This window comes from Lithobates pipiens, unplaced genomic scaffold (genome assembly GCF_037356315.1).
Source record: "Lithobates pipiens isolate NorthernLeopardFrog02 unplaced genomic scaffold, aLitPip1_a1.2 Scaffold_13, whole genome shotgun sequence".
Lineage (NCBI taxonomy): Eukaryota > Metazoa > Chordata > Amphibia > Anura > Ranidae > Lithobates > Lithobates pipiens.
The window spans coordinates 5,970,546-5,997,063 of record NW_027507718.1 but is presented as its reverse complement, the minus strand read 5'-3'; the positions used below and the strand labels follow the sequence as shown (position 1 = coordinate 5,997,063).

General features: G+C 43.4%; 1 protein-coding gene across 5 annotated transcripts in view; it reads left to right on the top strand.

Moving 5' to 3' along the window:
* The window catches only part of HABP4 (hyaluronan binding protein 4), a 43,256-nt gene extending 19,274 nt beyond the window's left edge, over window positions 1-23,982 (top strand). For 4 of the 5 annotated variants that reach the window (XM_077474798.1, XM_077474797.1, XM_077474800.1 and 1 more), the window contains exons 3-9: window positions 684-837; window positions 1,395-1,544; window positions 13,335-13,406; window positions 19,176-19,253; window positions 19,330-19,492; window positions 22,784-22,954; window positions 23,513-23,982. In XM_077474798.1, the coding sequence (XP_077330924.1) occupies window positions 684-837; window positions 1,395-1,544; window positions 13,335-13,406; window positions 19,176-19,253; window positions 19,330-19,492; window positions 22,784-22,954; window positions 23,513-23,569 (845 nt within the window). In that variant the 3' untranslated portion in view covers window positions 23,570-23,982. The remainder of the gene's footprint in view (window positions 1-683; window positions 838-1,394; window positions 1,545-13,334; window positions 13,407-19,175; window positions 19,254-19,329; window positions 19,493-22,783; window positions 22,955-23,512) is intronic. The other variant, XM_077474799.1, reaches the window with a different exon arrangement.
* Window positions 23,983-26,518: the final 2,536 nt, after the last annotated feature.

Genomic DNA, 26,518 nt, shown 5'->3' with positions numbered 1-26,518 from the left:
CAAGTAAAAAAAAAAACTAACAAAATCATACAAGTGTAACATGTAACAGGGGTCTTCAAACTATGGTCCTCCAGTTCAGGAACTAAAATTCCCATTATGCCCAGTCATGTCTGTGAATGTCAGTTTTACAATGCCTCATGGGATGTGTAGTTCTGCAACAGTTGGAGGTGCTTGGGTGTAACTTTCACATGTGATGTGTTGGGTGTGTTTTTTTTTTTTTTTTTGTATCCCTTTAATCCACTGAATGCAATGCACTTCGCACTGCATTACATTCTTTCCCAGCCTTGATGGCTGCTGAAACTGTCAACGGGGACCTGGAAATGACAGCACACATCACTTTCATGCCATCTAGAAAGGAGGTGTCCACTCTCCTCTACCCAGTATGCTGGGCCCGCAGATGGGCAAGTGGAACCCGGGGTACAAAGCGGAGTATGGGGGGGGGGGGGGGGGTGGGCATGCAGGCGGCAGCCCAGGTGCTAGCTCAAATCTTTTGGTCAAATGGCAACCTGGTGTTTGAGTCCTGCCTTAGGCCATAGTGGTGGCAGTATTACTGGGTGAAAATCAAAGGGTAAAGCCTGCAAAGAATTGATGCAGCTACCAAATCTGAAAATTGGTCACATTACACTTTTGTTTTTGAGTGTAGAAATGCTTTGAGTGTCCTCTAACTAGTTGACCCCCTCTAGACCAGAAGCGTGCTCCAAAACCAACTTTACAGAAGGTAACTCAGAATGAAAACAACGGCGCTGAAGTGAAAGTGGACAGAACAGAACGCAGGATGGCATTCAGGGAATTTCGTCCAAATATCATTGAAAAAAACATGGATTACAGCAATGACAAGTATGTCAAATGGGGGGGTTGGTGGAGATTTTGAAAGGGAATGCTGTGTATGTTTGAAGTGGAACCGTTAAGATTATTTTAGCCGCTTAAGCTTAGCCTAGTAGGTCTTCCAGGTATACCAGAGCCAGTTGTGGTCTTAGACTACTAAAGCAGACCTAATATTTTAAAGTAAATAGAAATTGGCCCTAGTTTAAGCCACTTAGGCAGAGCTTCCTGTCTTCTATCTGGAAACTCTTTGGCATCATGACTTTCTCCACTTGCCTCGCATGAAGGTTGTAGATTAATATTTCTGGTCTCTCCTTCTGGAAATGCTGTTTGCCTGGTTAACTATTTTACCATTGTTTACATTTGAACAAGCTTGAATTCTGAACCACCTTTTTGACAATCAGTCGTGAGAGCTGTTTTATAGCAACTTTGCAATGCAAATCGGGCAAAAAAAATTGGCTGTGTGCTCCTTCCCCCAACTGAGATGTTTAAATAACTTAACACTGAGTAGATGGCTTTTCTTTAACTTCTTTTTTTTTTTTTTTTTTTTTTTTTTCTTTTGCAAACCAAAGCTTTGAGAAAGATAGGCAAGTCAGAAGTTGGGTTACAAACCAAAGAGGGGGCTCACGTGGCAGAGGAAGAGGTGGATTCCCAAGGAACGTGGAAACTGACAACCAAAGGGGCAGGCGCGAGTTTGATAGACACAGTGGAAGTGACCGAGCGTAAGTATGCTGTTAAAATGTAAGGTTTGCTTTGTATGTTGGGCACTATGTTCACTTGTAAAGAGAAAAATTGCATCTCCTTTCTTTTACTAAGCTGAAATTGTATTTGCTGATTATACTGTGGTACCAGAACTTGAAGCAAAATATGACCTGTGCAATTGATTCACCTCCTGCCATATGGTTTTGTGGGTTTGGATTTTTATTTTTTAAAAGGGGGGGGGGGGGGAATTGGATTACTCTTGGGCTTCTCCATTACAAGCCCCTGGTGTTACCTTGGGTCTAGCGTACAGGGAGAACCCTTTTTGAAGCACCCATCCTTAAGGTACACATGGTAGGGCCAACTCTGACTGGGGCTGATCCTGCGATTTAACATGGGGTGTTTAATAGGCAAACTTCTTGTCGTAAAGGGTGTTTTAGGCCCAGTATATGCACCTTGCTAGATGCACACTTGATCATCTACTGAGCTGTAAAAATTGCTCAAGGCCCTGTATGTGCATCATGTTGGGTGTACACTTGTGCAACTGTGCACAACTATTTGAATAGCTCAGCCTTTATGAAGATGTTCAAAAGTGTTTTTGTAAGGGTTTTAATGCGCGCCACTTGTTCAGTGGGTACATGGTGGGTGGCTTGTGCATGTGACGGCGCTCTGTCCGCAGCCAATGTTTCGGCCTTTCATCGAAATGAGGCCATTGTGTCCTTATGTCCTCGGCCGTCACACCCAAAAGAGGTGGCTTTGTATTCCTTGAACGTGGTCCAGGCTCTGCGGGTGTATCGTTCTGCTATGGCTCCTTTTCGGAGGTCAAACTTGCTGTTTGTATCGTGGCTGGTCTCATCGGCCACCATCTCTTGGATCAGATTGTAGTTCAGGTTTATGCCATTCCTGTCACTGTGCATTCTACCAGGGCAACTGGTACCTCTTGGGCTTTCTGACATCAAGCGTCTGTCTCAGGTGTGTAAGGTGGCGACCTGGTTGTCCGTCCACACTTTCACTAAGTTTTACAAGGTTGATGTGAGCGCATCTTTGGATGCTTGCTTCGGCTGCAAGGTTTTGCAGGCGGCTGTATAAGGTTGCAATTCCTCTGAGCTCTGGTGGTTATGGGTGGAGTTAGTTTGCTGTTCCTACCCCTCGTTTGTTTGACACTGCTTGCGCATGTCCCTAAGGTCAAGAAGAGCTGCTGTGTCCGTACGATGTAGAAAATAGAATTTTTGTACTCACCGTAAAATCCCTTTCTCTGAAGTTCATTGACACAGCACCCACCCCTCCTATTTCTGTTTGTACTGTTTTTGACAAACTGAGCTGCTGGATGCAGTGTGAGGGGTTATAGCCAGTAGGACCACCCCCAGGCAGTACTGTGCAAGTGTTGCTGTTTTTAACACTTTCTGCCTAGCCCTCTACTAAAGGGGCAATGTAACCCTAAGGTCAAGAGGAGCTGCTATGTCCGTCAATTAACTTCAGAGAAGGCTTTTATGGTGAGTACAAAAATCCTATTTTTTTCCTGTACCCCAGCTTTTGTTTTTGTGCATAACTGAGTCACTTAGCCTTGTTTCCATGTTGGATGCATGGCTTTTTGGCTGCATTTCTTAAAGACCGCTTCTTGCCATACTTCTCCAGACAGGTGGGTATACCTGGCGCTCACTGGTTACCATCAATTTTGTGCTAATAGTTGTGCTTGACATCTGATGTAGAAGGGAAGCAAGCATATCTTCTGCTGCGTTAAGATTCCTTGGCTGACCGCTGTCTATGGTCTTCAATGTTGCCTGTTTGTACTTTAACAGCACATTTTTGAAACCCCAGTCTGCTTAGAAATCTTTGCTTGGGAGAGACCTTGCTGATGCCTTGTCTTATTGCTGTGCAGTCTTGTTATGGCTTGTTCTGTGACATGAAACTCTTCCACAACCTCGCCTTGGTAGCCAGGTTTGGCTGTTCCTCACCCAGTTTTAAGCCACCTACAGTTTCAGTGACTGTTTCAACCTACATATGGAATTGATCATTAGCACCTGCTTGGTATAATTACTAATTCTATACCTGACTAATCTTACACAATCCCTGACGATCCCTATGCAAGTGAAGAATTGATGCTTTTAAGCCAAAGGGTGGTCACACCAAATTTGTTTTTCTGTTTGCCCACTTTGCATTTTGTTTAACATTTTTTTATTTTTTTTTTTAGCCTTCTAGTCAGCATTTCTCCACACCTGCTTAAAACGTTCGTACTGTGCTGTATAATCTAGCTTAGAAGATGAAGGCTATAGTGAGATTTGTGATATGGCCAAACATTCTCACCACCCTATTGAACTAGCAGAGTAGGAATGTTTTTTTGTTTTTTTTTTGTATTACATTTTTTATTTTATTTTTGGCCTGCCGTGTGAAGATATTTTCATGGTTAATTGTTGCATCCAGAGACATTGGTTATATCAGGCAGCCTGGATGTAGATGTAAGGAAAGCTCTACAAAGTTTGGTTTTAAGATGGAATCGGTAGCGTACCACTGGCGCAGGGACTATCTGTCCCGGGTGCCACTTGACGGAAGGGGGGGTGGTGGTGTGTGTGTGAGCCGGGAGCGTGGAATGACTTGGAGATTAAATTGCAGCAGGGTTATTGAGCAGGCATCCCTGCACTTTCCCAGCTTTGCAAACATATTTGGCTGGCAAATTCCATCGGGTCAGCAGGGTGGGGTAGGGCAGCTGCGTGTCTCCCCTGTCATTCCAATTGTATCTTTTATTATCTCTAGAGGAAGCTTGAGTTGGAGAGTGCAGCCTTCGCCACGCCTCCCAAAGACTCATTAAGGCTGGGTTCACATTGCAGCGATGCAGGAACGCCGCGAATCCGCTGCTGATTCCCGCATCGCATACCTCCCGGCGGCAGTTCACACTGCCCTATGCGAACTGCTGGGAGTGTCAGTGAAACGTTAATGACACCCCCAGATCAGTTCGCATATTGCAGTGCGATCTGCAAACTCGGACAGGAATTGGATCGCATGGTGTGAACACCCATGTGATCCGATTCTGCTGCGGACCAAAAGTCCTGTGCGAGTTTGGGCCGGGTGCAAAGCGAATTCAGCCATACTATCTGTATGGCTGAACTCGCATCGCACAGAGATCGGATGTGATTTGCAGTGCGGTGTGAATCGCATCAGATTCTCGTCACCGCTGCAATGTGAACCCAGCCTCACTGTCAAACCCTGCAACTGAAGGAGGCGAAAGGACAAAGGAGCTTGGGTGTCTGCATCTCTAGCTATGCTGCCAAATGCTCTAGGTACGCCCCTGGATGGAGTGCCTATCTTAAAGACATTTTCTAAAGGAGCAGTGTACCTCAAGTTCAGCAGGGGAAATATTTATTTATTTTCTTTTGTGGGGGGTTTTTTTTTTTTTTGGTTTGCTCTAAACGAGTGTGCTTTGCAGCGTGCTTTGTAATGACCGTGCATAAGTATGAATGGCTCAAAGCACACTGCATTGTAAAGACCCAAATCTGGTACATAAACAATAGGATTCTTGTTTCGTAACCATGAAGTGAATTTTCATGCAGCAAGATTTTCCTGAAATTGGGCTTATGTGAGAAGACCCTTGAGTAAAGTGTCTGTCCAAAAAAAAATTAAAAAAAATTAAAAATAAATTCTAGTTGTACAGGACACGGGTGCTTTAACGAGTACTTTTCTGGACACTGCAAAAAAAGCAACAGGACTTGTATGATGGCCACTGTGGCTTCTGGATCAGTGGACTCCTTAAAAAGAACCTGGAGGGGGCTGTCCCGTGGTGTTGCTTTGAGCTGGATTCTGCTGTGGGTGCTCCTTGGCTGCAGTAACTGGAGTTGGCTGCAGGTTGCTTTTACAGGGTTGTGGTCTGTGGTGCTCCAGTCCTGCCTCTGAAGAGCCCTGCAGGATTCTCAGATTGATGGTAGCCATCCCAGGGATACAATGGGCTCAATTTTACATGAGCTCTGCAGTCCTTTTTTTTATTTTTTATTTTTTTTTTTTTTTTTTTTTATGCTCTCGCTCTGGGATGGGAAGAAGGAATCTCTCCCAAGCTGGGCTAATAAAAACTGGTCAATTGGGTAGTGGATAAACTCAGACCATCTCCCGGCAGGTTGACTCTGGTCACATCTCCCCGTGACAGTTGCTACAGACTGGCCAAGGATGCAGGGCCCACATGGGCCAAGGGGTCTGAAACTGTCAATTAGCCAGCCTCTCTTCCAGTGCTGAAGAGCTAAAATCACTACAGAAGGCCTTGGTAGCTTTCAGCCCAGCCCTGATAAACGTGTAAAAGTCCTTTTGGACAATTTAACTACCGTGAGATATAGCAACAAACGGGGGTACAAGAGTGGCAGGCCTCCAGAGTATAGCAGAAGAGATTCTGGGGTGGGGTGGAAGTTAATCTGTTCCCTTCTGTATACCTGAAAGGAGAACTAAACTCGCTGGCGTATGCCTTAAGCAGGAAAACTGTCGCAGACTGCTGTTTAAATCAATGTTCACACTAATCGTGGCAAAATGGGGGATCCCCCAGATGGACCTTTTTGCTACCAGAGAACTGGATGGTGGGCCAGTTTCATCCAAAGGGATCTGGTCAGTTTGGGCTTAGACGCCCTATCACAACCTTGGGGAGCAGACCCAGCGTATGCATTTACTCCATTTGTGCTAATGCCGAAAATATTACGGAAGATAAGCGCCTCAAGGGTGAAGGTCATCCTAATTGCCCTGATTTGGCCAAAGAGGGCTTGATTCCCAGGACTGGTAAAACTCAGCACTGCGGCTCTTTGGACACCCCTGAATGCCAGATCTAATTCATCAAGATGTAGTGAATGGTCTTTTTAGATGAACTGTCTTCTGGCCTGACTACTGAAAGGGCGCTTTTAGAATGGAAAGGTCTGTCGGAAAGGGAAATGGACACTATTCTTGGCAGCAGAAAACCTTCCACTAATACTACATATAACAAGATCTGGAAAAAGTTTGGTGCTCTCGTATAACCAACAGTATCCTCAGGCCCCATGATCCTGGCGGTTCTAGATTTCCTCCAAGCACTAGTAAACCTAGCAGTCGTTACCCTCAAGGTACAGGTATCGGTCCTATTGAGCTTCCTGAATTAAAGGTTAGTAGAACCCCCTAATCAAAAGGTTTCTCACAGCTATAAGTTTAAGCACTCTCGATTCTGAGAGGTTCACTTCCTGGGACTTATCGACGGTACTACAAAGTCTTTGCAAAGAGCCTTTCGAGCCACTGGAAGACTGCTCCATAAATACTTTTTATTTATTTTATTTTTTTTTCCGGTTGTTTTGGTGGCACTAGTCTCCACTAGGAGGGTCGCAGAAATCAGGCCCTCTTGATGGCAGAACCATTCTGCATCATATCGCAAGATATTTTCCTTTCTCTGGACCCCGCTTTCCTGCCCATAGTAGCTTCTAAGTTCCGATTTAGAATTCTAATCCCATCATTTTGTGGACTCGTAAGGCTGGTTTCAATAAAATGGACACTAGCAGATGCATGACTGCATATATTGAGCGCACCAGAGAGTGGAGATCCTCCATGAGTCTGTTCGTACTCTTTGCAGGTCCCAAAAAAAGCATCAAAAATACTATCGCCAGGTGGATGAAGTCGGCAATCCTAGAAGCACACGAGGGCATCTCTACCTTGACAAGCCGAAGTCTATGCTCATTCCACAAGAGCAGTATCTACATCTTGTGCCAAAAGGGCCGGAGCTTCTGCCCTCCAGATATGAAAGCTGGACCAGGTTGCCGCTTTGCATATGTCTGTAAAGCACTACATGCTGGAGGTGCTTTCAAATTGAGACCAGACTTTCAGCTGAAAAGGGCTGCAGGATATGGTCCCGCCCTGATCAGGTAGTTCTCGTGTCCTCCTGTAAGCAGTCATAAAAGATGACTGGGGAAGAAAATGGGTTTATTGCCTGTAACTTTTTCCAGGAATCTTCCAGTCTGGTGTCTGGCTGCCTAAACGACTCCTCAAACCCCCGCCGGTGGACCTTCCCTCCCTGCAATCTTCTGGGACAAGTCACTGGTCCCAGAGGATTGCCTGGCCACTGACAGTGCCACTCGTGCATGCGCAGTGCAGGGGAGAGGAGCGAGACATTTGGCGGCCGCATTACTGGACCATGGGACAGAAGTGTCAAGTCAGCAGCTATAGTTTTTGTAGCTGCTGACTTTTAATAAACTTAACCAGTGGAACTCTGCTTTAAAACAGCAATGTACAATGCCTTAAGTTCCACAAGCTAGATGTTGAAGTTTTTATAACCTTAACCTGTTTTATTATGATAGTCTGTGTACCTATTGCTTTTCTAACCCTTCCGGTTGGCTCCTCCCATCTGGAGGAAACACTGCCTCATTCTGCAAGATTTAAGCCTCTGTCCTGCCTGCTTTTCAGTTCTGGTTCTTCCTCCAGCGAGAAACTAAGGGTCCAGGGCAAAACAGCCAGGGAGACCGATTCCGATTGTTCCCTGAGAGGGGGAGACTGAGCTGCCTCCCCCCCCCCCTTTCTGCAGCCAGGTAGGCTATAAAGTACCGTAGTAGCTTCATCTTGCACAGCCCAGCTTCTCTTGGGGGAAGTAGGAAGTCTGGGGGGTCCCCGTTTTCTTCTGCCTAGGTGGGCCGAGTCCTCCCTGTGCTTTGCAGCCAGGGATTGAGCTCTGGGAACTGGACCAGATAACTGGCAACATCAGTTAACTTTCACTGGCCCCACAGCTTCTCCATGAGCAGATGAGACGAGGCAATCTGAGTGGACACACTTGCTTAGTCCCACCCCCAGTGTTTATAGAAAATTGGAGACAGGAAATGGGACTTTAAATGAAACATGTCATTGTGACTATGGAAAATGAATGTAAATAATGTCCTTACCCCTAGGGGTGGTCCATGATTTTTAAAGCCTAAACAAATGACAGAATGCAGATATAATCAAAAACTAGTATATTTATAATCAAAAAAATTAAATACAAACAAATCAATGGACATTAATGCAATTCTTACAAAAATGCATGAATCATAAATTTGCCAATCAAAATTTACATCAATCACATGATACGAATTCTCCTTCCCTCCAGCCTGTCAGTTTTGGCTTTTCCTCCAGCAGGGAGACACTGCTAGGAACCAGGACCAATTTTCAGCTGGGGAAGCTGAGGTCGGTATTCTGGAAGGGAGAGACAGATCTCCTCTCCAGCACAGCAGCTGGGCTGGCGAGCCCATTGCCTGCATAGTGCAGTACCACACCCTGTCCTCCCTTGGGGAAGAGGGAGACCAGGGAGCTCGCTTTCCGGTACCTTGGGGGAAGGTTGAGGCGGAAGGTGCGGTATTCCCTTCGCTCTGTGGCAGCCACTGTGGAGCTCTAGGCTGAGCCGGATGTCGGGTGATGTCAGTTCCAGTGGGGGCAGGCACTTCCACTTGACCTGCGGCTTTCGTTCCCAGCTGTGGGACATAAAGCAAGCAGTGTGACGGCTGTAGTGACAGCATTGGGAGCAGCTCAAGGCGGACTACTTTTTTTTTTTTTTTTTTCTGGCCTGAAGATGTCACTCTTCCCGATCTGTGCCGGGTGTCACCATCACCAGCCACTCTAAGGTAAGTGGAACCCTGTGGTGGTCGTCTCTTACCATTGCCTCCACGGTTGAACCCCACTCTTTGTTGGTCAGAGGGGAGGAGGTGTACTTCTGGGACCCTGGTGGTGGTCAGTCCTGGGTGGGTGCACTCTTGGTGTTTTTGGTTTTATTTGTGCTGGAAGATTCTGATGGCTGTGTCTGGGTTTTGTCATTTCAAGTCCACTGAAAAGTCTAGGTCACCACACAGCTCCAAGAGGAAGTGCCCATCATGTAGGAGTACTGTGGGGATTCCTGGCCCAGGGTTCTGTGTAGGGAATGCATTGAGGGTTTAGTTGAATATTCTGCAGAGCAAGGTTCTGACTTGGCAGCGTCCGTTGCACTTTCCAGCACCTTCCAGTCTTTTAAAATGCTGTTTGCAGGTTTTCAACCACCAGCTAATCCTCTGCCAGAGCAGCAAGATATTGCACCTGGTCCATTGGCAGGTCCCTCTGTCAGTGGAGGGTTACCTGGGGAAACCAGAGAGGCACTCGAGGATGATCCTGTCAGTGCATCCTCTGACTCCTTTAGGGGAGTCTGAGAAGGTGGATGGCAAATAAACTAGAACCTCCCGATAAACTCTCCCTGGTGGAAGTGGAGCTCTTAGGAGCCATCCACACCACCCTAGGTATCCAGGAAAAGGTGCTGTCGCTCCATGATCAAATGTATGAAGCTCTTGGAGAACAGGAGAGGGTCGTTCCAGTCCCATGAGGTCTTGGTGGAAGCTGTTAAAGAATGGTGAAACCCAGAGAGGAAGCCTATTCATTTTTCCTCCAGATTGCCCTTTGCAGAAGATGAAGTGGCAGTCTGGAACAAATCGCCTAGCTTGGATGCAGATTTTTCCCAGGTGTCCACATTGATGAAAGCATGGACTCCCTCCTTAAGACTTGGGATTCAGCCCTAGGAAATCTTAAGCCTGCCATGACCACCAGTGGTGGCTCATAACATGGCGCACTGGCTGACGCACATAACCGTGCATATTGAGGCTGGAACTGCAAAGGAAACTATTCTCTCCTTTTTTTTTTTTTCCCATGCCTTTTAAAGGGGGTTGCGTACATTGTGGAGTCGGCCAGGACAGAGGACCTAGCAAATTCGGCCAGGAGAGCTCTCTGGTTAAAAACCTGTCAAGGGGACAATGCGTCAAAAGTATAAAGCTTTGTGGAGTTCCTTTCACAGGGGATTTACTGTTTGGTCCAGACTTGGAGGCTGTCCTTGAATTGGACAGCCGACAAAGGCCTTTCCCTTTAAAGAGGATGTTGGGAACAGTCAAACCTTGCCCGCAAAACAAGTTGGTTTTCCAAGGGCAGAGTCTCAAAGTTTGGACCAACAAGGGCAGAGGGCATGGGGAGCATTTTTTTTTTTGCCCTCCTGAACAGCCCTGAAAGTCCCAATGATGGGTTAACCCTGGTGGGGCACACCTAGGCTCCTGGAGAGTCAGACGCAGAGGTGCTCAAACTGGAGGGAGCTGAGGGCTATTTCACTGGCCCTCAAAGCCTTGCAACATGAGTTCCAGGGACATCACACTCAGATTTGCTCAGACAATTGCTCAGCGGTTGCCTACATCAACCGACATGGGGGCACCAGGAGCAATTTCCTGTGGACTCTAGCGGAAGCAATTGGGCTGAAGTAATTTTTTTTTTTTTTTTTTTTTTTTTTTTTTTTTTGTCCCTCTGAAAGGAGTTGAACCAGCTAGCGTTCTTCCTCAGCAGGAGGATGCTGAGGGAGAGCCAGTGGGTCCTGAATTGTAACACGTACAGGATGGTTACCCAGAAGTTGGGGGTCCCATAAGTGGACCTGTTCGCTTCAAGGGAGAACCCAAAACCCCTTTTCCTCAACCAGTGGTATGGGGCAATTGGTGTCCACCCCTTTCTCACAGCTGGCATTTTTTACCAGGTGTTATGCCCCCTTTCACCTTTCACCCCCCTCCCCCCCCCCCCCCCCCCCGGCAAGAATGCTAGTCTTCAAATTACGAACAGGACACGACCATGATCCTAATAATGCCACACTGGCCCAGGAGACCATGATTTTCTCTCCTAAAAGATCTGGCAGTGGAATCTCCTTGGAATCTACTGTCAGGTGGAAAAGTGGAATCTAACAGCTTGGCTACTGAGGAAATGCTGAGTAAGGGGTTCTCTGATTAATTGATGACCCTCCTAAATTGTAGGAAGAGGGAGAAGCGCGCCAAGTGTGAAATGTTCAACTCTTGGTGCATAGAACTCCTGTTGTGTTTACAGCCCAGTACTAGAGTTCTGAGTGGGGCAGATAAAGGGTACTGAGGGACAGCCCTTTAAGACCAAGCTTCTGCTCCTGAGTTTTTTTTTTTTTGGTTGGTGGTGTTTTTATTTATTTTTTATTTGGCAAAAGGGGTGGAAGTCCTGGAAGGTATTGGGGCCCATTCCACCAGGGCCATGGCAATGTCGCAGGCAGAGTGGGTTGGTGTTACATCCAAACAGATCTGCAGATCAGTGACGTGGTCAAGTTTTAAGACTTTCGTTAAGCACTATAGGCTGGATTTATTATCTTCTCAGGACCAGGCCTTAGCCCCGCAAGCAGTAGTCCCACCCTAGGGTAAGTGTTTGCTTATCCTCTCAAAGGGTCTGTCCTGAGAGGGAAAATCAGTTACTTACCAGTAACATTTTTTTCGAAGAGACTTTCAAGACAGCACTGGTACCCACCCAAATTGCCACTAGGATGTGAGAGCATCAGGAGTATGGAGGTTGGTATGTGTTGTCTCCCTAGACTGGCCAGAGGTTCTCGTTGAAAAACTGACAGGCTGGAGGGAAGGCGTGGCTTAAAGCTCTGGTGGAGACTGTTTTCTGGGAAGGGAGGAGTTTAGGTCTCAAAGGTGCTGTCCTGAGACTCTTAGAAAACGTTACCGGTAAGTACTTTTTTTATTTATTATATGAATGTCAGGTGGGAGGCAGCTGAAAGGGCCACACACTGAGTGAATTCCAGGAGGTTAATTGGGACCTTCTCTTAAACGCCTATAGTTTTTTCTCACTTTGTAAACCTAAAGGTTTATCTATTTCAACAGAAGTTCGTTGTTTTCCATCCAAAAGCTTTGAATCTGTCTATGGTTACTTATCCTCATGAAGCATTCCAAAAGTTTACTTTAAAAGCTCAAATGGCCCTGGTGCTTTAGTGAACAAAATTAAATCTACCTTTTTAAGATGCCGTCTCTTGCAGTGGAGGAGATGCATGTTCATGATGTTTCCCAATATCTGGAAAGAAGGCATCAAAGTGCCAGTACCATGGGATGGGCTTAAAGTCTCTGGTGTCAGGTGAACAATTGTGTTGCCACAGTACTTTCAGGCCTCCGTCCTTCCTGTTATGGTTGTGCTGCCCAGGGTTGTACATGGGGAGATGAGGGCTTATTTTTGTGAGTAAATCAAATATCCTGAGTGGTTATTAAATACTTCTATTAGTGGGATAGGAGGGGAAGTTTAACTTCTGTTGCTAGTTTCAGTAGTTCCGTCTCCTTCATAGTTATGTGTAAGATTTTTAATTTTATCACCTAAGAGTAATCCTGGATGATTACTTTTAATATGGTTGCACAGTGCCTTGATTTAGTGTTGACTCCATTTAGGGCAGACTTCCTGAGAGTCCCTTTAGCAGTGGCAGCTACATGTGGTGTGTTTTTTTTTTTTTTCTCTAAAATTCTAGGCAAAAATTGAAATGCCTAGGAGGTAAACCTGCACAAAATGCCCATTCCAAACCCAGATATTAACTGGTCACTGTTCTGTATGTAACCTGTGAAGTGTGGGTGGGACCCAGCATGTCCTACACTACAGGCTGCCTGTAGAAACCTGGGGAGGTGGGCCTGACTACAAGGCTAGTCACTAAGAGAGCAGTAATGACTGGTCTCTAGTACAGAAAGCTCCTGCTCAGAAGTCCAGGAGGAGTTTCACACTGGATTACTGCGTAGACATGGAAGTAATACCCACCAGGATTTCAAGTAAGAATACACACGGCTCTTGTATTTGTTTGTCTGATTTAATCGCTAAAATGTGACATGTAAAACATTACCTATGATGTACTGGAGAAAATGCACCAATTTCTCAAGTTCTGCCTTCTCTGCTGATCGTGTGATGTCAATCTCCCTTTTTGCACAAACTTCTATGTAAATACCTAGGTTGGCTTGCATACGTGTATATACTGATCTTTGTCATGTTACTTATTCCACACTGAGACTGACCATTAGCTTAAAGCCAATGTTTTCTGTCTGTAGTAGAGTAAAAGCAGAAGACAAGAGGGGTGGAAGTGGACCTCACAACTGGGGCTCAATTAAAGATGCTTTCAGGTACAGCATAACAATCACACTGTATGTGGTCAGCTTCAGATGTGCAACCCTCTGTTTAAATAAGTTCACTAATAGAAAATGTATACCTTTTTTTTTTTTTAGCTGTTGAGGTACAAATCCAGTGCACCTTGTAGACCAGGGGTGCCCAACCAGTGGCCCGTGACTTGCTCAGGAATGGCAGGTTGGGAAGCTCAGATGCTGAACCCAAAAAAGGTTAATATCTATACCATAAACAAGTGAATGACACATGTTCACAGGATAAGTGAGCTGATATAATGCTCAAGTCCAAACGTGTGTTAGATGGTCAAAAATCAAATGTAAATCCTGAGGTTAAAGGATCACCACAGTGAAGGGGTCTGCCACCATTAGGATATCAGGAGGCCTCTTGGAACATATGGCCCCATTTGGCTTGTATCAAATGGGTCAATACAGGCAGTGGTGTTTAAACGCCTGATAAGAAATCGCCACGCCACTTGTCGTCGAACTGTAGCTGGGCGGATTGCCAACCTCCACTGCAACTGATGCAGCAAGGTTGCACACTGCTATACAGGACCATCAAAGTCTATTTTAGAGGTGGAATCTTCTCACCATCACTAAATTGGCACATGAATCCAAGGAGGGAAAATGGAAGATTCGACAGTGTAAAACCATAGGCAGGAGTTTTTTATTAAACACACTTCAGCAGACATGAGAGCACATATTGAGCAATTCTATGTAGATGGTAGACAAGATGTAATGGTGTAGACGTGTTTCGTCTTAAACAGATCTAGGATGTCAAACTGTCTGACATTGCATTTCATGTAGGAAAAAAGTCTAAATTAGATAACCAGCCTATGACATGTGTGAGTTCCCAATTCACTCCCTGGATCCCAGCAAAATGGTGCAGGTGCATGCAGCTCTGATACCAAGGCAAGACCACATACTATAATCGTATGTGTGGAGGTCATGTCTCGCCCTGAAATGGAGTAAAAAAAACAGCTAGCGAGACGTTATGTATGCGGCTCATCAAACCTAGTTATGGTATCGGGTCGAACAAACTACTGCGATGTCATTGCCAATCTTATAGCTATAACAAATGGAGCCGATATGTGATTAAAATCTTGTTTTTGCAACTATTTGTCACATAACTCTATGCTATATGAACTCTGAAGGACATGTTAATTCCACAGTACTTAAATAAAACTTAATCTCCTCAGGTTATCAACAGCGGGTCAATCCACAAATGAATGTAAATGGAAATTATCCTTTAAATTATACAAATGCAGACATTACAATTTTAAATGGAGTGTAAACTAACAACAAAAACCCAGAACGTGTGTAATACAAGTGTGGAGGTGTGTATGTATTAGGATTACAAAAACTGTAAATTGGCCATCAGATTCATGCTCTGTTAATAAAGGCAATTAATGTCCCACTCCACGCTCATACCGAGCAGAGTAGGACCGTAACTCGTAGATCAAAAAAAATTTTCAAGTAGCGAAACACCCCTAGTAGTAGCTCCTCCCCTCCAAGGTGGTATATACCGATCGACAATTAAAAATTATGTACCACTTAGATCTCGTTTTTTATATTTCCAATTTAATGCTTGGGTACACTGATTAGTTGCCCCTTCAAATTTTGGCTATATGCTCATTAACCCTTACAGAAAACATTTACCACATGGGCAAGTAATTGAGTAGACTATCTTTGTAGTGGCACAGGTAAATTATTTTCTGTCATAAACTTGGTTGGTAACCATAGATTTGAATTGCCCTTAAGTGGTTAAGGGTTTAAGATTTCCCCCTTCAAAAAGAGGGGGGGGGGGTGGGGGGTGTGTATTGCCATTCTAGATAAAGTGAATTACCAGAATGGGATAGAATCTTAAAGTGTAAGTAAACCCCCCCCTCCCTATCGTTTTCAGCCAAGGAATCTGATATCTTTGCCTCTGTTTAATCTACAACTGCCATGATGCTGCACATGTCATCAATTTAGACACCAGCCATTGGATGGCTTGACAGATTGGCACAACCAATGGTAGTGTTAATTTCCAGCACGTGCCAGAAATTATGGATGGGTTTACTTCTGCTTTAAGTGATCGAGCTACATACAGAGAATTGCTTAACAATCCCACCTCTTAATTTTAATATCCTCCTTTATAGAGTAGAGGTTTTGGTGCCACTTGCCTCTAGAATTCCAACCATGTACTACTTACCGAAAGTCCACAAAGACCCTTTACATCCTCCCAGTCATCCCATTGTGAGTGGGATCAATTCAATCCCATATAGGAAGCTATATTGAGTTCTATCTACAGCCACTAGTCAACCCCCCCCCCCCCCTCCTATCTTAGACACCAAAGATACCATCAGGTTATTAGAAAATGTTAATATCCAAGGAGACTACATATTGGCTACTGATGACGTAGCCTCTATACCTCATTTAGCTATTGGGGCAGTTCAATTTTTTTTGGCTCAGGATGATTCACTATCCTGTTCCCAGTGTAGTTACACCATAGAACTATTCGATTGTGCCCCTAAACACAATTGCTTTTAGTTTGATGGCCATTTTTTATTTGCAAAAAAATGTGGCAATGGGGGCTAAATTTTGCCCCCACTTAGCCAATCTGTTTATGGCCAAGTGGGAGGAGGATGTCCTATTCTCAGAATAAATCCAACCTGTTATGGGCCAGATGGTAAACGTCATCCTCTTATGAGGTGGCACTCTTGATTCCTTGGATCAGTTATTTAAATCACTGAATGAGAAGGATCATGGCATCGTACTGACAAGAGTCAAGTCAAATACATTTTCTCGCCTTGCAAATTGAAATGTACAATCGGCAGTTTAAGTTTAAGACTTATTTTAAACCGACTGTAATGGCATTATCCCTGTCAATGGTTGCCTCCATAAATCGTGACTGTGGTCCATCCCTCGCAGCCAATTTCTATGTCTGTGCCGGAATTGTACTCAAACACATGATTTTAGACATCAGGCCTCTGTACTTGACAGATTTTTATTTAAGGGTTACAATCAAGGGGAAGTAGATTTAGAACTATAGAAGACCCTTGCTGTAGATGGAGGCTCCCTTCTGTTGGATAAGCTTTGCCAAAATAAAGACCCTTTCAAGTGGTCTCTAGTTACTACTTTCTCAAGTCATCATGGACAGACTAAACCTATTTAGACCTTGGAACATTATAGATAATGATCGCATTCTGGTCCCCCTTTTCCTGATGGGGCTCCCCTATATATTAGCCCTGTCATTGCAGAGTAAATTGCCCTGAATATCCTTGATCCTCCAGTAAGGCCTGCTTTCATAAGTTAGTTGGCCATTACCCCTGCAAAAAAGTGTAAGGTGTGTTAATACATATGGCAGAGTGAAAAACGCAACAGTTCAAATCTATGGTTAGCAACTGTTTATGCCATGAAACTATTTACCTAGTTCTGCCCACATTTACCAAAAGGTCAAGTAATTATCTGACCGTTTTCTGTAAGGGTTAATGAGCGTATAGCCAAAATCAGAAAGGGAGCAACTAATCGGTGTACCTAAGCATTATCTGAAATATAACTGATCTAAGGGGTACATGACTTCTTAATTATCAATCGGTATATACCACCTTGGAGGGGAGGAGCTAGTACCGGGGTGAATCTCTTCTTGAAATATTTTGGATCTACGCGTTGCAGTTCTACTCCCTGCTTGGTATGAATGTGGAGTGGGACATTAATGCTTTTATTAAGAGCATGAATCTACTGATGGCCCTTTTTAATTTACAATTTTTGTAATCCTAATTTTCCTATACATTCTCAATTATACATGGTTCTGTTTTTTATTTGTTTTTTTTTATTTTTTTGTGTGTGGAGATTGATTTGTGGATTGTTGACCCGCTGTTGGATAAAATCGAATCTCGGGTTATTAAGTCCTTTGGTTATGTGACCAGTATCGATGTTTGAATTGCCTATATCTGCTATATTTGTTATATCTTTAAGATTAGCAATGACTTAGTGGTTTGTCTGTCCTGATGCATAACGAGATTTGATCAGCATACATGACGTCTTGCTAGCCGGGTTATTTCCTCGCTTTCAAGGTGAAGCATGTTCCGCACACGATATGGTTTTAGTGTGTGGTCTTGCCTTGGTATCGGAGTGAGTCTTGATCTGCACGCACCCCTGCCATTTTGCTGGGGTCCAGGAAATGAATAGGGAACTTGCGCATTTTGTCAGACTGGTTATCCACTTTAGGGTCATTTCCTACATAAATGCAATGGCAGAGACAGTTTGACACCCCAGATGTCAAACATAACCTTTGTGTACAATGTTGCATGACCACGCGATTGTCAGTTAAAACGACGCAGTGCCGTATCGCAAAAAAATGGCCTGGTCATTAAGTGGGTAAAGCCTTTCAAGGCTGGAGTGGTTAAACACCACTGCCTGTATTTGACCCATTTGGTATAAGCAAATTGGGTCCATATGTTTCGGTAAGCCCCCTCATATCCTATTGGTGGCAGACCCTTTCACTGTGGTAATCCTTTAACCTCAGGATTTAGTCGTCATATTGGATTATTTTCAACCAGCTAACACATGCTTGATTGGACTTGTTCACTATTTTATTTATATATATATATATATATATATATATATATATATATATATATATATATATATATATATATATATATATATATATATATATATATATATATATATATATATATATATATATATATATATATATATATAAAATTTTTTTTTTTTTTTTTTTTCCAGCTCCCCCTATTTTGTGAGCATGTCATTCATTTGTTTATGGTATAGATATTCACTAGTTTTTTTTGTGGGATTTATTTTATTTAAATGAATGTCATGTTTCCTGTATCATTACATGGGGTTGGGTTTTCTTATTTTTTATTTATTTTTTTGAGCGCTCAAGTCACATTTTTGCACTTGTATGAATTTTCTTTATCACTCTATAATCTAAGCACCTAAACCCTAATCAAACTCTAGCTGCAGTGCTCTCCTCCCTTTTTCGTTCTGGGCATTCATCCCTGAGTGATGGGGCCCTAATGGAGTACAGTATTCGGCTCCATCTTTCCACAGCTTGCCTTAGACTGACAATTTGCTGGCAGCAGGGCTGGATGCTGCACATGTCCCCCCGTGTGCTAAACAAAGAGGGACCCACTGCAGCTAGATGGCCCTGTGTGCAAAGGGGCCTTAATGTTCTGTGTAAAGCTGCTAAACGCTTTCAGGTTTACATTGGGTTTGATTATAAAATTGTCAAAGATGTGGAAATAAAAAAATCTGAGTTTGCATGTGAAGAGTTGATTTGTGGCTTAAAATAATAGTATGCAAGTTTGACAACATTGTAACTTCCTGCGGCAAGTGCTCATTAATAAAACAAGAATGTAGTATACCAATTGGCATTAGTCATACCTCAGGCTTGTTGGAGTTCATATATTTGACACACAACTATCTCATTCTTTTGTATTGCCACTTTGTCTTTTTTAGCTTTATTGCAAAAATGTAAAACTTTGTACATCTGTAATATAACTGCTTTGAACGTAGAATTGTGGTGTATTTGCCTGAACATGCCATATATTTTAGGCTAGATGACTACATCTTGATCACTCCTTTTTACATGGTTGGACTCCTTCTTTGTATTTTATTTATCTTTATTTTTTTCATAAACCATGCCTCTTGGCATTTTGAATGACTGGCCATAAAAATATTGGCATGCTTGTGTTCAATAGGTGGAATGTCTCTGAAGTTTGCACAAGGTTGTAACGTTATAATTCCTAATCTTTTTAGTGAGGAAGACCCTGTGCCTGTAGAGCATGTAGAAAATGCTGAACCCCTTGAGGCATTAGAGGAAGAACAAGATGTCAAGTAAGGAAGAAATGTATGACTGCTAATGAGTTTTACCTTTTTAGACTATGGAATGCTTAATGTCTGTAATTTTTAGGGTCTCTGAAGAGGGCTCTGAGGATCCTCTAAAGGAGATGTCATTGGATGAATGGAAATCTATGATGGACCAAAGCAGGCCAAAGGCTGATTTCAACCTCCGCAAGCCTGAATCTTCCATGCCTTCTAAAGCTGTGGTGATCCACAAGTCTAAATTTGCTGATGTAAGTTTTTTTCAAGTCTTTCAAAATGTAAATGGGGCTTATTGGGTAAAGGGAATTTTCACATCAACATGTAAATGAATGCATTTCCCATGGTTGGTGTTTATCGATCACCTATTGATGGGCAGCACTCTTTTGGCCTACAGAAAGTTGAGAGAAAGTAGTTGCTAATGTGCTTACATCCTTAAAATATGTATATGGGGGGGGGAGAAACGCTCACAATGTGACCTTAGCGTGATTGTGAAGGCTTGTGGTGTGTTATATAAAAGTTATACTTGCCACCTCTGTGCAGTTGGCTAGGCACAGAGCAGCCCGGATCCTCTTCTCTGGTCCTACTTTGCTGCTCCTAGTCATCCCCCCCCCCCCCCCCCCCTTGGAGTGCTCCTCAGCCAGCAGCTTGCTACAATGGTCACCCAAGCTGAGTCAGAGCTCTGTATCCATTCAGACACTGAGTCCTGACCTGGCCCCGTCCCTCTCTCCTAATTGGCTGGTTGACTTTGACAGCCGTGGGAGCCAATAGTGCTGCTGATCTGTCTCAGCCAATCAGAAGTGTACTGGATGGCTGAGGGGGATTGTGGACATAGCTGGAGAGAGCTCAAGTAGATAATTGGGGGGGCTGGGGGGGGGGGGGGGCCTGGAGGCAGAGATCTGAGCCTTCTCCCTGTGTGGTCTGGAGCTGAGTGAGGGGAAGATGGCCGCCCCCACCCAGCTCCATACCATTGCAGGGCGGAAGAGACTTCAGAACCTCACTTCCGCCCATAGCTCTTAAAGACACTTTTTTTTTTTTTTTTTTGTTTTATATATTGCATTTTAGGGTAAACATGAGATCTGAGATTTTTGACCCAAGAGGTCACATTTAAGAGGTCCTGTCATGGTTTTTTCTATTACAAGGGATGTTTACATCTCTTGTAGTAGGAATAAAAGTGACACACTGTTTTAAAAAAAAAAAAGTTAACGTATTCGTCCCGTCAAGCTTGCATGCGAACGCATACATAAGTAGCACCCGCATTTGAAAATGGTGTTCAAACCACACGTGCGGTTTCACCGTGATCATTAAAGCAACTCGGATAATCGGCATTAACACCTGGTGTCCTTTCTTGGGAGTACCAAGGTCCCTCACATTCCAAGAGTGGAAATTACACAGGTTGGACATAGTCTAGGTCAGTGATGGCGAACCTTGGCACTCCAGATGTTTTGGAACTACAATTCCCAGGATACTCATCTACACTGCAGAGTGCATGAGCATCATGGGAAATGTAGTTCCAAAACATCTGGGGTGCCAAGGTTCGCCATCACTGGTCTAGGTGGAGATTTAATGCCAATAGTGTGCGTCTGCCAGGTCCATTGCACATCTGCAGTATAATTATACAGAAGAGAGAATTGGCATGGTGTTTCTCCAACTGCTTTCAGTCAAAGCACTCTTTAAAGTTGAGGCACCCCATTCTAAATTTTTAAAAGCTGATCTAATTTTACATAACACAGCAACATCCACACAGGGTCATTTATAAAGCTGAAGCAAATATACCTTTGCACACCAGTACTGACAAGTATTCAAGGTTTCTCTTCTCCCTCTCACTTGGCATGCAACTCCTGTGATGAGGGGCAGGGGAGGATGCTATGCTGGTGGCTGGAAGTTTGTAATGGTGCACAATGCAAGCACCCCAAAATTCTAATCTTGTGCTTCATGGCTTTCAGGGTTATCAGCCTTCTGATGCCTCATGGTTTTCTAGGTAAACTGCCTTTTATGTCTATCTTCTCAGAGGCTGACACTCTGCTAGTAATTGGAAGCAAAACATTGCCCAAGGATGAAATCCTCTTTTCCATTTCCAATTCTCACATGAATATTCTGCATGTGCTGCCTTGAGCCCCATACACTTGGGCCAAAAGCTGGACGACATCGGCCAGTTCAGTAAACATTCGACCTGTCTATGCCAGCCGGTCAGAGCAGCTGCTTGTTTTTTGACAATCTTCATGTTTTGGGGGTCTCACCCCCCCCCCCCCCCCCATCACAACACAACAGCTCAGCCGCAGTTTGCTGTACTAACATCAGATCAACGCTGACCATTTATTTTCTGTTCAAACTACTGGGTTGAATGGACAAATGGTGTGTACCAGGCGTTGGACTGATCTCCACTTTTCACTTTGTCTATTTTGCCAGAGGGTGCTACAAGCATTTAATTGAAGGACACACCTGGGTATTGACAAATTTCAAAGTCTGTTTAGGTGGCTTATGACAGGATCCCCTGGGAGCCTTACCTGGATCCATAAATGGCTGGTGACCGCTCTGTGGAGGGCTGTGGCTTTCCTTATGACGCTCGGGTCTTGTGGACTCCCACAGAAGTTCTGTAGTTTTTAAACTGACTAGTCTCAACTCATAAGGTATAGGGCAAGTTGAGTACCAGAAACAGAAGATCAAAGGTTTTATTTGCAGGATGATGCTGGATTTTAAAGGCTTTGTTTTTGTAGAGTTCATTTAGGGAGATGTGAGGGTTTTAAGTGAATAAAATCTGACCATTTGTAAACAACCCTCTCAGAGAATTGGGACAAACCAGTTGAAATGACAGTTTTGCTGAACAGCTTGGTCTATTGAAGTTGAAAAATAGACTTGGATGTTTATGATGTAGCCACCACATGCAAGAACTCGTAAACTACAATATTTTTGTTTTGGGGTTTAAGACTGCTAGTCTAAAAAGAATGGTAAGTCAATCGTGTGGGGTGTTATATTTTTTTTTTTTTTTTTGCGTGTATCGCTGTATATGGTTGCAATAAATTTAGAGAGAACCTTTTTGCTAAGATGTTTCTTACCTGGAGAATCCTGCCCATAACAGCACTTCTGCTGCAGGTTGACAGTGCTAAACCACTGCCTCACAATTAGGAGCAGAGTTGTGTCAGCCTGGTATATGCTACCCTATTCTGTTTGCTGCTTAGGCCAATAAAGTCTGTTGCATAGGCAGCCCAAAGCCAACTGAAGGTGGGCATGGCAGGCTGACAATGATACTTTTACTGGCAATAACAGGTAAAGAAACTTTTAACTGATTCACAAAATTATTTGCTTAAGAATTTTGTCTACAGTGACTCTTAAAACATACTTGACTATTAAAATGGCTTTAAGTGTATTCCTAAAGTGTTAGGAATCCTTTGTGGTTTTGATTGAAAAGTATACAAACCTTTGAACATTTCCCTTGGTGTGCCCTAGTTTTCTATACTTCCAGTACAGACTGAACTATTGACTGCTCTAGGATATTGTGCGCTTGTACGCTGCCCTTTTTTAATGTATTTCTTGTTTGATAACAGAATATGAAGCATGATGAAGATTACCAGGTTGGCTTCCGCAAACCTGTGAATGATATCACATCCCAGCTGGATATCAATTTTGGAAACCTTCCCCGACCAGGCCGTGGGGGAAGAGGTGGAGGACGAGGCCGCGTTAAAAGAGAAGAGGCATTTACACATGAAATTCTAAATGTATGTGGAGCTTGGCCTAAAATCTGTATCATTGTATTGTGCTACTAGATGTAAACTTCCCTGCCCCTAGGTTTTTGTATCTTTGGAGTATGTAATGGGTGCATTTCTGCAATGGAAGGATCAGGCCTAGAAGGCTAGAATCTGGGGCAGTCTTATTCATATCCACCTAAATCTGGTTATAGACTTGTCAAATTTTGGCCAGTTCAGTGGGGACTGTTCCACCTGCTCGAAGATTAGCTGAGCTGGAAAATTGTCAAGAGGAGTTGTCTGCAGCTGCTGATTACTATACTCTTGACAGCACTGTACCCCTTTTTATGAGTAAAGTAGTACTTTCTATACAGTATGTTGCATGACCTTTCACTTTAAGTGTAGAGTAGCACTTGCATTTCCTGATCCAGTCTACAATTTTGTAACCCAAACTAAAACTACTAGTGGAAAGTGGTTGTAATATCAAAAGCTCCTCTTAATGGTTAATTTTTAGCTTTGACTTGACAAGTGCACGAATGTGATTTTCATAATGTTTGGTGCCATCTAAATGTGTGTTTTACATCCTCCTAGGTGAATGACTTTGCTCTGAATCCAGAAGATCCTGACCACTTTCCTGCTCTGTGTTAGACTTCTCTGAAGTTGTTCTGCTGTTCCAAAGACACAAGAAGTTACCATTGATGTGGGGGGAAATGTGTGTCCAAGTCTACAGGCTATTACTATATTTTTTAAGTGTGAAACTCCTGAAGCCGAAGGATAGAAATCTGTCTATAGACTACATTGTGCTATATTGATATTTGGGTCTTGCTTGTAAGATATTTAAGGCTTTGATAGAACACCAGAGGCTGTAAAATATAGAATGTAATATATAAATTACTGTATGGAAGAGGAATTGATGTGTAATAACCAAAGGCCTTTTAGACGTTAGAATTCCTGTAGATATGCAAGCAATGCTGCTTTCCCCTGCCTCAGTTTAAAGTACATATTTTATGCCACTATGCAGCAGCTTTGAATTTTTGGAAAAATAAACTTGATTATGCAAATTGCTTGTCTTTCTACTTTGCAAGGCCATAGTCAATCCCTTAACCACTTGACCTCCAGAAGATTTACCCCACCCCCTTCATGACCAGGCCATTTTTTGCAATCCTGCACTGCGTTATGTTAACTGACCATTACGTGATCGTGCAACACTACCCAAATAAAGTAAAACTGGCTGGGAAGGGGTTAAATGTGTGCCTAACCAGTGTTTGTATACTGTGTGCTGCTTGCACCAAGGGAAGATGATCCACCTTATTCCTGCTAGTTATCACCCCAGGCTAACCATGAACTAACTTATCACAGCCTGGGATGAGAGAGGGCAATCTCCTGTTTGATCGTTAAGTATGCAGACACTCATACCCTGACTAATGGCATAAGCTTTGCATTCCACATTACGATTCTTGCTTTTGACAAATCCCACTTAACAGGTGGCAGTTATTCCCCAAATAGGCTTTGCTCACTCAACTAGAGCTGCTAATGTACAAAGAAGACTTTGAATTAGTGGGATTTTCAGGAACTTGGTTTGACAGCTCACGTGATTGGCTAGCAACTATTCAGGGGTATACCATCTATTGTAGATAGGGGTATGCCTGTATATCAAGCATGTGAGGGATGTCACTAATGGAGTAAGGAAAGAGGTGGAATCCTTGTAGGTTGAGCTCCAAAGTGAGAAAAATCTGAAAATGGTGATCATATGCTACAGGCCCCCTAACCTGAGGGGGAGGTGGACCTCCCATCATCAGAGAAAGAGATGGGTGTCTGTGCTGATAATCAGCACAGCCCCCATCAGCTTTGCCCATCAGCTGCCAGTCTGTGCCCCATCAGGAATTCCTGTTAATAGCTCCTCATCAGTGCTGCATTTCGGTGCCGCCTCATTGTTTCCCGTCAGTGAAGGACAACTATTTTTTATTTTTTTTTATTTTTTTAACAAAACTGAAACCCCAGCAGTTAACAAATACCACCAAAAGAGCTCTATTTGTGGGAAGAAAATTATAATTTAGTTTGAATGACAATTGCAGTCATACAAAATTGTACTCGGTGTGACCGAGCTGAAAATTTGTCCTGGGCAGGAAGGGATGAATGTGCCTGTTATTTGGTTAAGTTAAAATTAATCCTGGGTGGCTAAACTCCTGTAAAAATGCACATGAAAGCAAAGGCTGTTTAAAAAAAGCTGAGGTTTCATTGTCACATTTCCTAGTGCATTCTTTGTATTGTTGGAATGCTAAGAGTGCCATCAGGGAGGGGAGGAGAGTAAAAAAATGAATTCTTTAAATATATAAAAAGTAAAACACATTCATCCTCCTAAAGGATGATGAAGGGAATTTGGTTACAAAAGACAAAGAAGGCAAAGGTTTTAAATGTATTCTTCTCGTTGGTAAGTGGGGTCCCCCAAGGATCTGTCCTGGGACCTATTCTGTTTAATCATAAACTATATAGAGGAATGTGATTAACGGCTACATCTCATCATTTCTAGATGAAGCTAAGCAGGGCAATAACTTCTGCGGAGGCTAAGGAAACCTTACAAGAAGACCTAAATTTAATGGGGTGGGCAACTACAATGCAAATGAGGTTTAATGTTGAAAAATGTAAAGTAATGCATTTGGGTGCTTAACCACTTAAGGACCAGGCCTCTTTCAGACTGTTTACAACAGGTTTTTTTTTGGTAGAAAATTGCTTGGAACCCCCAAACATTATATATATTTTTTCTAACACCCTAGAGAATAAAATAGCGGTCATTGCAATACTTTTTTTCTCACCGTATTTGCGCAGCGGTCCTACAAGTGCACTTTTTTTTTGAATAAAAATAAGACCATAGTAAAATTAGCCTAATTTATTTTTTATATTGTGAAAGATAATCTTACACCGAGTAAATTGATACCCAACATGTCATGCTTCAAAATTGCGTCCGCTCGTGGAATGGTGTCAAACTTTTACCCTCAAATCTCCATAAGTGACATTAAAAAAAATTCTACAGGTTGCATGTTTTGTTACCAAGGAGGTCTAGCACTAGAATTATTGCTCTTGCTCTACTGATCATGGCGATACCTCACATGTGTGGTTTGACTACTGTTTTCATATGCGGGCACTACTCGCGTATGTGTTTGCTTCTGCGCGCAAGCTCGTCGGGACGGGGTGTTTTATTCCTATTACAAGGAATGTAAACACCCCTTGTAATAGAAAAAAGCATGACAGGTCCTCTTAAATGAGATCTGGGGTCAAAAAGTCCTCAGATCTCATATTTGGACTTAAATGCAATAAAGTCTTTTGAAAAAATTACATTGAAAAAATGTTCTTTTAAGAGTTATGGGCAGAAGTTACGTTTTGACGTAGCTTCTGCCCTCCTGTGGTAGACAAGTGGGGGGCCATCTTGGCTTCACTCGTCTACATACCCAGCACAGGAAAGGACCCGATCACCTCTCCATCGCTTACCGGAGCGGTCGGTAGTGGCGGGAGGGGGGGTGGCACCTCTGCTGCCTCCGATTTAATGGTGGCCTTGTGGGGACCACCATTATCGTAAACGGGACCACCTCCTGCAAAGAT